The sequence below is a fragment of the Anneissia japonica genome, unplaced genomic scaffold, assembly GCF_011630105.1.
Source record: "Anneissia japonica isolate Jap-2015-1 unplaced genomic scaffold, ASM1163010v1 scaffold1642_len504882_cov181, whole genome shotgun sequence".
Lineage (NCBI taxonomy): Eukaryota > Metazoa > Echinodermata > Crinoidea > Comatulida > Comatulidae > Anneissia > Anneissia japonica.
The window spans coordinates 2,765-19,140 of record NW_022692852.1 but is presented as its reverse complement, the minus strand read 5'-3'; the positions used below and the strand labels follow the sequence as shown (position 1 = coordinate 19,140).

Below are 16,376 nucleotides of genomic sequence, written 5' to 3'. Positions count from 1 at the left end.
TTGGTCAACCTTGCCTCTGTTGTGTTTTTGCTTTTGTTGTCGTTGTATATAAACTTTAAGACAAACTTAAGTAAGTTTTTCAAATGTTGAATTTGTCACAGCAATAGATTCTCTACAGGATTTCAACAGATTTTTTCTTCTTTGCTTTCTCGAACATTATTGAAAATCTTTACCTTTTCCATGTCCAAAGAATGCAGAATTATTACTGTCACAGCCGGTCAAAACATGAAGTTGAATTATGATTTCTGCCATTTAATGCCTACACAGATCCTTACAATTGACAAACACAGTTTCTTCTGACTTTCTATAGATCATTAGTTCTCCTTGCAACTTGTGTGCAACGTATGCAGCCGGAACATACACATCTGTATCCTCCGAGTCTATTACTACTGGTTTAGTAACTTTGCAGCTTGTTCTGAGATAGTAGTAAATAGTCAGCATCGATTTATCTGCTTCTGTCTGACTGCAATTAAATTCTGGTATCTCACTATTATCTGCTAATCAACACAATTTTCTAAAGAGTACAACACTCAAATTCCTTCAACTTTATACTTCTTCTTGCTGGGGTTTCTTTAATAAATTCTTGTATTCTTGACTTGTTGTCATCGCTCTTCGGGATTTTCTTAAACTCTTTACTTGATAAAAACTGGTCCTGTAACTTCATGTGTGTATTAGGTATTTTCTGCCCATTTGATCGTCATTCTCTTTCTTCATATTTGATCGACTCTTCTTTACTGTATGGGTCATTAACACATATAATTGCTGATGCATTGTGATGTCTTTTAAATATAATATCTGTGCATTTGTTGACATAATTCTCCCAAGTAAACAAGGAACCATCTTCATTAAGCCTTTGTTCTTTATTAGGATTGCCTTTCTGATGACCATGCCCATATCGATGATAGCAGTGTATTCTGTATCTGCAGAATTAGTTTTTGTATCCATACAGTGGATAAGTTTTGATTTCTGGCATTTTCTAAATGTACCATTAGCATTGAATATGGCCAGAGATTTAGAGGTTACTCTCACCAAAGTTACAACTTTTGATCGACAAGTGGAATTATATACCAAATATTTTATTTTGACGATTTTTGTGGCGGCCATCTTGAATTTCAAAATGGCTGACATGCTTGGTTTTTGAAACTATGTTCATTGGACTCAAAGAAGTGAATAACATATGATTAGACCCCCAAATTTAACATTTTTGAGCGAGGAGAAATGCAATTATATATCAAAATATTTGATTTTTGACAATTTATGTGGTGGCCATCTTGGATTTCAAAATGGCTGCCATCCTAGCTTATGGAAGTTATTCTTATTGGACTCAAAGAGCCTAATTGCATATGAGTAGACATCAAATTTACCATTTTTCAACAACAGGAAGTGGAATTATACTGAAATATTTGATTTTTAAAGATTACTATGGCAGCCATCTTGAATTTCAAAATGGCTGCCATCCTAGGTTTTTGAAACATGTCTAATTGAATTCAGTGACCCTAATAGCATATAGTTAGACACCAGATTTACCCTTTTTCATGGAGTAGAAGTAAAGTTATGAGCCATTCTCTTGATTTTAGCGGCCATTTTAAAAATGGCCGCCAAAAAACATGTTCCGCCCTTTTTCAGGAGGCTCACCCCCGCTCATTTTTTTATTTATACCCTAGTGATGCCGAATCAGCAGAGAAACCTTGGTCCTCGGAAAATGGTCACGGGGGCCCTGTTTTTCACTATACTAAAAGGTACAAGATTACAATCTAATACAGAATTTAAACTTTTGTAGAAAAACAGCATATCAAAAACAAATCTGCGTTTACTTAAGGAATCAATATTAACAGTATAATCGGGACATGTCTTAGCTAAAAAAAAATAAAAACCTTCTTTGTATTCTATCAATACGATGGGCCTGACTTGGAGAAATCGAGTTTATAATAAGTGCGGACGAATAATCGTTTTATACAAGCAAAGTAGAGCAGGCCCATCATTCACAAACCTACTATTTCTCCAAATCATACCCATCATTCGACTAGCATTTGACACAATATATTTAACATGGTAACAGAAATTTAACTTACTATCAATAAAAACACCTAAATCTTTATGAATAGAGACTAACTCAAGTTCTTGCATATTTAATTTATAACGGAACAGAATTGGTTTTTTTCTTAAGAGTAATTAATATTAATTAATATTAAAGAAGATAGTTGTACTTTATCACTGTGTCCCACTATAGCCAATTTAGCAATCATTGGACACAATGAAAAAGAATAGGATTATTTTTGAAAATATTAAACAAGATATTTATAGTTTATCACTCTGTCCCACTATAGCCAATTTAGGGCACTGAAAAAATTGTTAGATTTTCACTAATCACAAAATTAAATTGTTTTTGTAATTGTTTAAAAAATGATGCCGCCAAGAAAAATAAAGAGTTTTTAAAATTTCCGCTTCAATATTTCCTAATTTTTTTGACGCGGGCTGGAGTGATGGTCTAATAATTTTTTTTTCTATAGGCATAATTATGATCTGTTCATTGTGCGTTCGATTTTGATAATGATAGGAATGATAGGAGCACTGTATGATCAATGTGTGCCAAAATAAATATATGATTAACATAAAAAGTATGATGCCGTTTATTTGTACAATACTGCTATTGTTTCTAAAATTTGGTGGAGTAATGTAGTTCATGTGGTTATCATTTGAAAGTTATTGATCTATTAGTAAATTCTATAATCTGGTTGTTGTACGCATATAGACATATTTTTTACATTTTTCATTTTATTTCTTTATTCATGTTCTTTGCAATTCATGACAAAGTAAGCTCAACCTTACATATTCAAAAACAGAGCGACGAAAAGGACCTCCACGAAACTCTTAGGAGCTTTTAAAATGGAGACCCGGTGTTAAAATTAAAGTTTGTTTAGACATAAAGACAGTATATAACTGCCTAACTACAAAGATACACCCCCTCTTACCCCAACAGTCATATTTATTTGATTTACATTTATTTTGAACATTGCCATTAGGACATTGTTTAAATCCACACTAGCCTATATTTTACACTGACTGTACTGTCGGCAATACCAGAGACGTTCATTCCCATTACATTATGGTCTTCCATTTCTATAGCGCATAATACAGTGCATGACAAACGTCACATAACCACTACTAATTCCACCTTTATTCGGAGTCGCTCAGCTCATTCTTACATGTGTAAATGTTCGTATTGACGCTGTGTTTTTTAGCATTGTTGTAAAGTAATAACCTATCAGACATTTACATGAACAACAAAACAAATGGAAATATATTTGTCTTAACTATTGTTTTCAACAAAGTGGCGTATCCATATTTTAAAGAAGGGGGTGCTGATGTAATGAGAGAGTCCACATCACGTCAGTACCACCGTGGTTGGCGGTGACGCAAAAATTTCAGTATTTTATACCACTGGATGCCCGAAAATAGAACTTACAGTACCTATTAAATAATAATGTTTTTGACAAATTGAGTAAAAAAAAACCCCAATTAATTAATCAGGTACCCGAAAATGAAATTTCAGTACTTACTATTCTAAAAACAACCATAATCAACTGAGCCCCACTATGGTTGGAGCTCAGGTGAGAACATTTTGAGAAGTTGAGACTCGTTAGATGCACAAAAAAGCACTTGAATAGTACAAAATTTACGATATCCACCTGAGCCCCACCATGGTTTTAGGGCGCAGATGAGTCAGTTGCAAGAATTTGAGACAACACTCGGATACTTAAAATTTATGAAATTTTTAATCCATCTATCTCAGCCCACCATGATTGAGGCTGAGGTAAAACAATTTTAAGAATTAGAGATTTTTAGATGCAGGAAAATGGCAAATACATAAAAACAACAAAAAATACTACCGTATATCCACAAAGGCTATCCCCATCATGGAGGTGAGAAAATGTTAAAAATTGGGGAATTTTGATGCCGGAAAATGGCAATGTCATACATAAAAACTAGAAAAATTACTATATCCACCTGAGCCCCGTCATGTTTGAGGCTGCATGAGATAAAGTTGGAGAATGGCACTTTAATACTTAAAATTTATGTTGGTTATTTTTTAACATTTGAAAAGGGGATGTCAACGGGACGCAACTGCCAATAAACTTGGCAGCGAAGGGACGCTATCAATAAACAATCAACAAACTACCGGGTTTCTGGGTTGATTTCCAAGTTACTACATGGCTCAACTATTTTTTACTTTAGGGTTAATTGGTAAAAATCGCACACAAATCATACGACGTAACTGACAACGCCGGGGACGGCAACTCGATCTTGAGATTAATTTTCCGAATAAAGTTATACTAAATAACTTCTGATGACGAACTATTGTCTTCAATTGTCTTTGTTAGTCATTCAACTGTCATTTTATCTATTTTTTCGGTGATATTACTATTCTCAATAATCTATAAAACACCCACATATCAATGTCACGTTAGATCGATCGGTGGGGACGCCATGGTGACGCTGGTAGGGTCAATTTTCGTCGGAAGGTATCAAGATGATAAACAGTTTCATTGGACTAAATTCTTGCTTATGTTAACCACATGCTTACCTAAAATTGTACTAACTTTGGTTTCAAATCAAGGTCAAGTAGTTAAAAATCATCTAAAATCACCTTATTTTGCGAATTAGCGCCCCTTAACTGATCATCGAGAAACCCCCCCCCCCACTTCACCAAGAGACACCCCCACTTCACCTTTGCGTTCCCCACTAGGCCCCACACCCCATTTCAAGACATCTAGATACGCCACTGACTTACATGGCCAGATGAATGAAAATACTCAATCGATGTGCCACCAAGTTGTAACCAGCCTTCACCATGCCCTCATGATGTCACCGGGGACGCAACTGCCAAAAAACTATTTTTAGCAGCGAGGACGCTAACAATAAACAAACTACCAGGCTTCTGGATTGATTTTCAAGGTACTACATGGCTTAACTATTTTTTACTTATGGGTTAATTGGTAAAAATCGCACACAAATCATACGACGTCACTGACAACGCCAGGGACGGAAACTCGATTTTGGGATTAATTTTCCGAATAAAGTTATACTAAATAACTTCAAATGACAACCTATTGTCTTCAGTTGTCTTTGTTGGTCATTCAACTGTCGTTTTATCTATTTTTTCGGTGATATTTTGGTCGGAAGGTATCAAGATGATAAACAAGTTTCATTAGGTTAAATTCTTGCTTATGCCACTGCGGCTGGTTTCCAGGCAGCCACGAATATTTGACGAATTATGGCGAATTGTTATTACTTATTTGATAGGCATCGAGCTACTATAATATGACTTCATGTAGGCTATGTTTTCTATTGTCGAAATCAGCTAACAAAACCAAAACATTTTGAAAAAAACAAGAAACAAAGAGTTTGCAATGTAACCATTTAATTTCCTTACAAGTCCACTTTCTTTAAAGTGAAATTCTACATTATGGAAATTTTGCACGAAATCTGTCAACCCCGATGTCAAGGTCGAGGTTGCTTCCCCTATCGTCGCGATGTATTCCAAGCATCATGAAGCTATCCAAATGGGTATTTGTCATAACAGAACGCAAAATATTTTTAATTAGTGTCATTGAACTATTATTGTTATTATTATTATTATTATTATTATTATTATTATTATTATTATTATTATTATTATTATTATTATTATTAGCGTCACCACTGGATTCAATAATCTGCTGTATACCTTGCTTTGCCATTTTCGATAGGTGAATAGGACCGAATTGTAACTTTAGAGCACTGGTGAATATTTATTACTTCGTAATTTTCATAACGAATTATTTATAAACCATACTTCCTCGATGTCATTATTTAGATATAATGGCACTCGACTTACGGTTATTTAGGCCTATATATAATTGGAAGTAAAAACCATTATTTAGATATAATGACCTTGACACGATAACACGTGTGCATTACATATAAAATGAGTTTGAAGTCCAAGGATTATGGTTTTGAGACAGCTATTATTTATATATAATGAAATGTAAAAGCATTTATATATAAATAATGAGTTTGAAGTCAATTCGTTATTTATATATAATGAAATCAGTGAACTTATTATATATAAATAATTGTAAGTTACTTTTCATTATTTAAATATAATGATTTGTTACCTTTTCATTATTTATACATAATGGAATCAGTGAACTTATTATATATAAATAATTATAAGTTATTTTTCATTATTTATATAATAATGATGTGTTTCCCCTTCCTTATTTATATAATAATGAAGCCAGTAACCTTATTATATATAAATAATGTTTGGTTAGCCTTTCATTATTTATATATAATGTAATAAGTAAACTAATTATATATAAACAATGAAACGTTAACGCAATTATTTACATATAATCTTTTAGACGTAAATGCACTATATATAAATAATGGGTGATCTAGTCAATTATATGTTGAATAATGAATTATATATAAATAATTGTGTTAAATAATAAATTTACACTTGGCGTCTCATATATTTGTACCCCTTACCCCCACCCTAGCTACCCGAAATGAAATAGTAGGCTCCAAAGACATCGAACAGATGACCGAAGCCTGTTTTGGCATACCTGCATGCTTTATATACATACTTGCCTGTAATAGATTATAGGTGGCGCTACACTATTTGTTTACAGTTTGGGGGGGATAAGCTGAAAGAAGGACCTGTCGACTTTTACATGTGGGCCGCGCCTAGGAAAAGATTTATTCAGATAATCATGACGACAGAAGCTGATTTTCAAAAAGTAATTTGTTAAAATTGAAAGAATAATGTCATCTTAAATTTGAATTAACTATTGAAATCTAAATTATATCCTCTTTGCTAGTTAAATGATTATGAATGTCCGATCTACCCTAGCTAAGGCTAAGCCCTACTAGCCTAGCCTCCTCCTCCTACTACTAATTACTAGTAGTAGGCCCTCCTAGCCTATTTATGATTCCCTGGCTGGGAGGAAGCCTCTAGGGCCTTCCTGCTAGCCCCTACTACTGGCCTAGTAGTTGTGAGCAACCACATACTCAGAGTCATAGCCCAGTCAGTGCATTTGCCCTACTCACATCCATTGATGATTGGCTCTCTCAATGAGATACCGGTAGGTGTATTCCTCTAGGCCTTGGTTAGAACATGACTGGGCCCAAGGCAAAGCAGCTAGCTGAGCTATAACAGTGACAGTAAACAACTTGGAAAGACACAGATATTTTGGAATATGTCAGAAGAGGGAATGCCTGAGAAAGAAGCAAATTTTAATCTCATGAATATTTTTTTTTAAATGATAATAATAAACTTCTAATTTGTCATGCTTTTTGATTGTTTGCACATAATAAAAGTAATTACATTTTTTACTCAAAATCATGGCCTTTGGTGTACAGGTTACTTAGATCTTTCCATGCTTTTACAAATCCAGTAGTACAGATTTATATACACTGTATAACAACTTTTATTCAAAACTATATTTGAACCTGCAGTTTCTGTTTAGTCCTAGGTGTATTATTTTTTTATATGTGCATAAATCATAATGGAAGTAGTTAAAAAATACCATTTTTTATTTTCCTTCTAGTTTGTTGATGATGGATACCTTATAATCAAGGATTTCTTATCAGAAGCAGATATAAATGAAATAGAACAGAAGTGTTATGATATTGTTCAGGAGATGAACCCCAATGAGCATACATTACAAACATTCTCAACTTCTGAAGATGACCAAAATAAGGTATGCATGCCTTCCTCACAAAAGAGAAATAATATTTGAATCATGATAACAATTGTCATACCAGTCTTAAATAAATTCCTAATTCTGATTGGATCTAATTGTTTAAACCCAATCCAAACATACAATTAACATTTAACCATAATTTGTAATTCCTTTAAAACTGGTGTAACAGTAGCCTCCACCTAATAAATATGTATTTGTTAATACTTTCTTTTGTAATTCCTTTAGGTGTAACAGTAGCCTCCACCTAATAAATATGTAATTGTTAATACTTTTTTTTTTAATACGTACTGTATGCATTGAGTATTCTGTGTCTTGACACATCCACAGAAGACCTTGGCTCTGGAGTGTACAGCTAGACCTTACATGCTCAGCAGCCTGGGGCTTTTGGCCTGATTGTCCCCACCCCTCTCAATACTGCACAAAGGATTTCATTGTGTGGTCACCATTCACATATTAAAGTCTTGTGCATTTCAAACTAAGAGACAGCTTATTGAATTGATTGTTGATTTTCTAATCGTAGTTTCAGTTTGTTTGATTAAAATTTAAAAAGAATATTTTATATAATTATTATTATATGCATAAAACTGAATATATGAAGGCTGTTCAGTAAAATTATTAAAATAATTTAGATACCTCCAAATCCTCTTCCAGAAAAGAAACAATTACTTCATGGAGAGTGCAGACAAAATCAGATTCTTCTTCGAGAAGCAAGCAGTCAACGAGAAAGGTACATAACTGAGATGGCAACTTTATTGTTTTTTAAAAATTATTTGCACAATAAAGCAGTAGAGGGTTGGTGTGTAAATTATTTGCACTTGAAAATCAATCTTGCAAACTTGTAATAACTACCCAGTCCTCCCCACACACAACTTCCTTGACTCTAAGGACTATTAGTTAAAGCTGCCTGAACCAACACAATTGGTTGGTTAATGAAAAAGTATGAAGATTCTTATGAAAAATATGAGATTATAAGATGGATTTAAAGTCATAAAGGGAGGGAAAAAAATGCTGATTGTTTCAAAACTAATTATACGTTCTGTTTTCTTATGTTGAACAAGAGATGCAAGTTGAGGACACAAATGGAAACAAATAGCAAAGTCTTGATTGGTCCATAATATATACCTGTAGTCAGTGGTGGTGCCAGTGGGGGTGGGGGCTGAGGGGGCTATAGCCCCCTCGTCGGGGAAGCCTAATTGGTTTTAAAATGCCTATTCCAGAAGCCTATTCTAAACCATTAAGTCATTCAAGCGTAATGAACAGTAACCAATGTCCAGAGGGCGCCACCTGGTGTTGTGACGACACGACTGTGGTACTCTATAGTACTTTTTACATTGAAACAACATATCCTTCACAGTGAATTAATTACGAACATCTATTGGAAAGTCAGCAAAACAGTGTCAAGTGCCGTAAAACAGCTTTTTGACACTACAGTATTTTTTAAAATGATAGTGCATATTAATGGTATGTATTGAAATAAGAAAAAAAAAAGAATACAAATGCCCCTCTCCCGTTTGAAAAATTCTGGATCCGCCCATGTTCAATGAGACTAATTAAAAATGGTTGACGTTCTACTATGACAAATGCTCTTGATAGGAAAGCAAGGTTTACAGATTTCAGGTAAAATTTAGAACTTCACTTTGAACTATAAGCTTGTACTGTGACGTTCCCGGTGACATTGTGGTTTCTTAATTTATCGTATAATGTCACAAATTGGTGGCCTTACAATTTAGAATATGACATTATTCTTATTCATAATTTAATTTTGTTTGCTGTTAATAATTCACAATCACATGGATTATGAAAAACCTTGATTTCGCAATGATAGGAGGATAGTGTAATGTAATATGGTGTTCTTTTTAATAATATTGAAATGGAAAACAGATTTGAAAATAAGTTAGTTGGTTACATTGCATACTCTTTGTTTTTCGTTGTTTTATTCAAAAATTGTTGGTTTTGGAAGTTAGTTTCGACATTAAAAAACATACATGAAGTCGTATTATGGTAGCTTGATGCCTATCAAATAACTAATAAAAATTCATCAAAATTTGTCAATTATCTGTAGCTTCCAAGGGGCTTTGCCCCTGGACCCTCACCGGTGGCCCCTTGGCGGCCTCTTGGCCCCAGCCAAGTGAGGCTTGCTCCGCACGCCTAGCCCCCCCTCGGGCCTTTAGCGACCCCCGTCGGGCAGATCCTGGTGCCATCACTACCTGTAGTGTAATTACATTTCCTGATTTTTTGAGGTGGATGCATAATTATTGTTTCATTATGGTAGGTGATCTGACCGTTGATAAACACAAGGCTTTGAATAAGATTGGCCATGCCCTGCATGTCCTCGATCCAGTGTTCAAAAAGGTTACACACTCACAGCTAATTCAGGTTAGATTTGTTATACATTATAATGTTTTGTGTTTGTCAAACTATCCTATTAACATCTTGCATCCAAAACACCCACAGTTGACATGAAATTTACATAACTTGCGTGTAACCTGCCTGTAACTTATTTGCTTGCGTAATGTCTACACTGACCTGGAATTTACTTGTAACTTGCCTCTTTTCTTACAACTTGTCTCCTTTCTTACAACCTGCCTGCCAACTTACCTGCAATTTATATGATACTAGGTTGTAACTTGCCTGCCCTTCGCTCTACAGCAACTGATCTGCAACTTGCTTGAAACTTGCCTGTTAGCTTGCAACTGACCTGTAACTTGCATAAACTTGCCTGCAACCTGCATGCTAATTTGACACTATCTAGCAGATTATCTTACTTGGTTGGCAAAATATAGTGGTTTGAATTGACTTCCTGCCAATTGCTTTTTTTTTTTCTTTTGATTCCTGCTAAATGGTTTCATTCCCTTTATTAACATTTTAGAGGGTTGCAAAAAATCTGGGTTTCAAGAAACCAGTAGTGGTGCAGAGTATGTACATTTTCAAGTCCCCTCATGTCGGTGGAGAGGGTAAGGTCTTATCAATCTTCATGTTAAATAGAATTAATTTGAAATCATCTTTAATTACAAATAATATAATGTAGAAACCGAAAAGTCCACTGATTAATCTCAGATAAGATAGTATAATTAATACATATGCCAAGTGTCGAAATGCACGCCATTATAATATAATGTAGCTTAATGTAATTACTTGTTCATAGTACTGATCTTGAATGTTCAACAGATACTGTAGATGATATGTTTTTTCAATTTTCTTGTTTGTTTTTGTTTTAGTTGTTCCTCACCAGGACTCCACATTTCTGTACACAGAGCCTATGAATATTTTGGGTTTCTGGATACCATTGGAAGACTGCACATTGGAGAATAGCTGTCTTCATTTCATTCCAGGCTCTCATAAAAGTACAGTACTACTAGTATAATCTTTCCTACAGATATTGAACTCTTAGATCAATTTGTGATAATGGCACTACAAGTTAATAAATTAATTATTCTCAGTTGTCAGATGTGACGACTGCCAGTGGGTGGTCAACCCAATACCAAGTCAAATCTATGGGCTTAAAGAGACCACTTGAAGTATGCCATGCCCTTAGGTACACCTGCTAGGCTCTGAAGTATATGTGAAAAACAGATATACAAAAAAACTGCCGAGTAATTTTTAAAAAAGCATACATACAGTAGCGGGCATCCTACCGTAGCTGGGGCTGTGGGCGTATCATTTTGTTTTATACTCAAAATGAACATACTGTGCTTTTTTTACTTTCTATACTCATTCCTTGCACCTACTGCAAAATTTTGCAAGTGCATGTTAAAAAATGCTGTACACTCTTTGGTTATGTTTGTGTTTTTGCCAGTAAATACCTTTTGTCTGTAGCTGTTGTTTCTTTTCAGATGGAGTCAGTCGCAGAATGATAAAGGCTGAAGATGGTGTGTCCACAACATTTGTGGGTCCACTTCTTGAATTTGACAATGATAAATTTATTCCTGCTGAAGTTGAAAAAGGTATGTGTGAAAAATCTGATGAGATATATTTATGCATTTTCAGGTTTGATTTAATTGACTAACTATAGTATTTATTCACACAAGCTTTCGCCAGTATAGTCTATAGCCATGTTTATACGGTCGTTTGCTATCAGTTAAGTAACCGATGATCTCCAGTCAAGCGTCTACACAAATCATTGGTTATACCAGGAAGTCACGTGATTAAAACTGACCTGAAAAAACATGCGCATTGCTGCTTGTTTTGAAACCCTTTGTCAGAAAGTTTTAAAAATGTGTGTTATTGATAAAAACATAATTTCATACTACCAGAGGATCCACTAATTAGTCTTAAATAAAACAAAAAACAGTAACTCCAAAAAGAGACAGAGATAATTTGAGATTTAACGTTTCGATCTATTTGATCATTTTCAAGAATGAGCGAGCCAAATGGCCGAGTGGTTAAGGCAGGGGCACCGTGATCATAGCCAACAATATTGACACAGGTTCGTGACCGGGTCGCTCCTATAGTTCAGGTGGTGGAACAAGTCTTTTCGGATAAGGACTATAAACCGTAGGCCCAGTGTACACAAATGCTCATGTGCACTTTAAAGAACCCAGTACATCTTTCGAGATGAAGGGGGTTACCCCGGTGTACTGATTCACTCGGCCCCTGTCGTGGACAGATGAAAGTTCGCCAGTTTACTGGCTGCAGTGGACATGAAGTGACCCTCAGGGGAGGAGAAAGTTATTGCAAAGTGCAACATCTAGTCCCAAGTGCATAGAGACTTCATTTATCTGCGCTAAATCCATCTATTATTATTATTATTAATACTGGTGAGAAAATCTCACCCATCCATATATGTTTACAATATTTACAGTATAACAGAAAACAAATAAAAACCGACCAATCAGATTAAAATCAACTTGCCAATTGAAAACGAGGTAATTAAAAATGAGGTGTGCCTTACATTAAGTATACCACTTATTATTGTGAATAAACAATGAATAATCAACAATTATTCAACAATAGTATAGAAGCCTGTAATGATAATTGTATTCACACTGTTTATCAACAGCGATGACTCACACAAGTCAAACAACAGCTGATTTGCTTAAAGATCACACCAGTGGTCTCTGTTAACACTGCTGCGATGAAGAGGTAACTCTATAGATCATTGCGGTTAAAATCTATATTAACGGATACTCACACTCATCAGAGTGATCTAATGCCATGTAAACAAGGCTTATGCTGGCTTCATCAGAGTGCACCTGATGAAGCCAGCATAGACTGCTGGCAAAAGCTTGTGAATAAATACCATACTTCAGTATACGTCAACTGTTTCATTTTACAATGTTTTTTTAGAAATTGTTGGTGAATATATTCCTTCTCTTGCATCTGCTAGGGTCTTTGGTTTTGATTCATGGAGAAGTTGTCCATAAGAGTGAGCATAACTACTCTGAGAAATCCAGACATGTGTACACCTTCCATATTGCAGAGACTGAGGACACCAAATGGAGCAAAGAGAACTGGTAAATTAGTTTTTCAAAAATCTCCATTCACATCCATTGGCAATAAACCACTTCGTAGTTCTAACTGCACATGTCCATAGTGAAGATCAATCACCATAATCATTACACAGCATACACAAACAGCAACAACACAACATAGGCCTCCAAATTGGCACGGCCTTTTAGAATCGTCTAAATTTTTAGGAAGCTATGAGTAGCAGTTCTTCATCTTTACCATAAATATTAGTTTTTCATTTGATTCCTATTACCAAAGCATTGTAATAATAACATTTATTGATAATAATCAAACCAATCATTTGAACTTAATTAATTTTTCTTCTTCTCTGTTGTTGTTAAGTGCCTAGAGGTTGTGTCAACGTGAGGCACTATATAAATCCAGAATTATTATTATTATTATTCTTTACACTCTACATCACATCATAGTTTACTATTTTCAGATAATTCCGAAGGCTGCCGCCCTAAGTCTTAAGCCTAGCCTATTTTGTGTGCGTTAAATGATTGTTTATGTCGATAGACCTTCATTACGAACATGCAAAGTTAGAACTATGAAATAGATTATTTCATTTGTCAATCATAGGATAAAAATATATGATATGTTCTACAAACTAACACCTGTACCTTAGTTCTAAATGTTTTACTCCAATAAATTTGGCTGTATCCATCAACATTAAAGTTTAGCGCTGTGAGACAATCTGTGTAGGAGCGCTTTATAAATATTCAAATTATTATTATTATTATTATTATTATTATTATTATTATAAAAGAAAAAAAAAATCAGTTTAGCCTATAAAATTAATATGTTCAAGCAACCGTACATTATTGAGCTATTTTCTGAATATATGTACCTGTTTGTTTCACCAAGGAGGTATGACATGTTTTCACTTACTTATTTTTTTATTTTATATTTAATAAAATCAGCACTTTGCTGTCATCAACGTGGAAATATTTTGTGATTTTCAAAACCTTCTATTTTTTAGGTTACAAGAGAGTAACAGTATGAAATTTCCACCTCTGTATCAGTGATTTGGTTCATGATCATCTGGCATTAAACCCTCTGTCCTAGTGATGGTTAATGCCCATCTGTCACTTCCATCAGTGACTTAATTGATGACAGTTTGCTATTCTACCTCTATATCAGTGACTTGGTTGATGACGGTTTGCTATTCTACCTCTATATCAGTGACTTGGTTGAAATAACCAAACATACATACATTCAACACTGCATACATTTAGTTTAGTTGAAGGGATACTTACAGTGGAGGATCCAGGAATTCAAATTAGAGAATTCACAAATGGAGAGTCTACACCACCTCAGGCCCACCATGGTTAGGGCTGAGGTAAGAACATTTTTAATATGGCACCTAGAAATGGCACTCTCAGACCTAAATTTGGTTAGAATTTTCCCCTTTTGTCCATTTCATGTATAATTTTGAAAAATTTAGGGAAGGGCCCAGGTTGGCTCAGGGCCCCCCCCCCCTTCCACTGAAGTACAAGATGTCTGGTAATTCTTCTCATCGAGGAAGATGGTCAGTGAAGCGGTGGTGCCACAAATTTGCTGACAAGGGGTCCGACATGTCCAACAGAGGGGTCTGAACCAGGGGACAAAGTAGAGCCTTTGTCGATTAGGAAATCCCTGATAGGGTTGATGGGGAGAGTTTTTATGGTTTAGTATGGTCCAAATTGGGCTTTTAAACTACAATATTAGGGATTAGCAATCAAAATAATGTTATTGGATAGGCAAATTATTATTCTTATTTTTGGTCTGACAACCTAGTTGTGGCGTCAGACAACAGGAGGGTCCAGGCCTGTCCCACGGGGAAAAATCCCCCCCCCACCTCACCAAATATTGGTAACAGGTACATGGTAGCTTAAATGAAACTTATTTTGAAACTGAGTTTATATTGAAATAAATGTGCTTTATATATTGTACTATCATAATATTATTAATAAATCTGTTTATTATTGCACCAATGTCTTATTGTGCATTAAATCATGCATTAATTTGAGTTAGAAAAAAATGTTTGTTATGATTTTACCGCCCAGACGCCGACACATACGGTATCTGGAAGAAATAATCGTGATTCATTAGAACATAATTATATATATGACATTATGCTTTGTTGGGATTCACAAACATTAATTGATTATCTAAAAATTAGAATTCTGCCTTTCGTAAAAAATGTAGTATATTAGCAACAAAATTCAAATAATGGTACAGAGCAACACTATTCAAAAGTTTAATCAATATTTCGTTTAAAGAAATATCTTTTATCAATGTATAATTATTGTTTTTATATCTTGGTTGTTTAAGTGATTATTCATATTCACGTTTTAAATCATGTATATTAGATATGACTGGTAATTATTGGCGTATGTAGTCATAAATAAACATTCTTTCTCATAATAGTGTTTGAAGCTTAGTTTTGTATTTTTGATTTATGTATTTGTTTATTCTAAAAATATGAGTAATAATTACGGCCTTGTACGTGGAGGGATTAAACATCATCATCATCATCATCATCATCACATTACCATTTTAGTCAAAATCAAACTCCAACAAATTCCACATGATCTTCAGTAACACTTCTTTCATGGTATAACATGGCATAGAACTGCTGCAGAATGACATCTACAGTTCATTTCGTCGCTCACATCACGAACTAAAGGCAGGCTCAGGTCGACACGGAACTCAACTCAACTCAACTCAACTCGTCGACATGAGCGCTCCGCGCAACTGAAAGGAACTGACCGGAACTGAACGCAACTGAACGGAACTGACCGCAACTGAAAGGAACTGACAGTCGCGCATATTTGTCGACATGAGTCAAGTTGAGTTGAGTTGAGTTGAGTTCCTTTCAGTTGCCCATGTTCAACTTTTTGCGGAACTGAAAGGAACTGAAAAAAGCGCGAAAAAAATGCTGATTCGGAACTCAAAGGAACTGAAAACGTTGATCCTGATATTAATCGTAATCAAGATGCATTAACTGAAATAAGATATTATATTACAATGTTTTGTTAATGGCAGATTACTTTATTCTTTTTTTTAAAATATAGGCCATAGGCCAGATTTTTATTCTAACACATTAACAAATAGGCCTAGGTTAGGCCTAATAATAATAATAATAATAATAATAATAATAATAATAATAATAATAATAATAATAATAATAAT

The 16,376-nt window shown here is 34.6% G+C and overlaps 1 protein-coding gene across 1 annotated transcript; it reads left to right on the top strand.

Annotated features, from left to right (window-relative positions):
* The first annotated feature begins 6,658 nt into the window (after positions 1–6,658).
* LOC117100418 (phytanoyl-CoA dioxygenase domain-containing protein 1-like) lies at positions 6,659–15,624 on the top strand. The gene is made up of 9 exons (XM_033240095.1): positions 6,659–6,785; positions 7,596–7,748; positions 8,403–8,478; positions 10,024–10,127; positions 10,621–10,705; positions 10,970–11,095; positions 11,585–11,695; positions 13,078–13,204; positions 14,182–15,624. Exons 1-9 carry the CDS (start codon positions 6,720–6,722, stop codon positions 14,225–14,227), a joined length of 894 nt encoding a protein of 297 aa, XP_033095986.1. The 5' UTR covers positions 6,659–6,719; the 3' UTR covers positions 14,228–15,624.
* Positions 15,625–16,376: the final 752 nt, after the last annotated feature.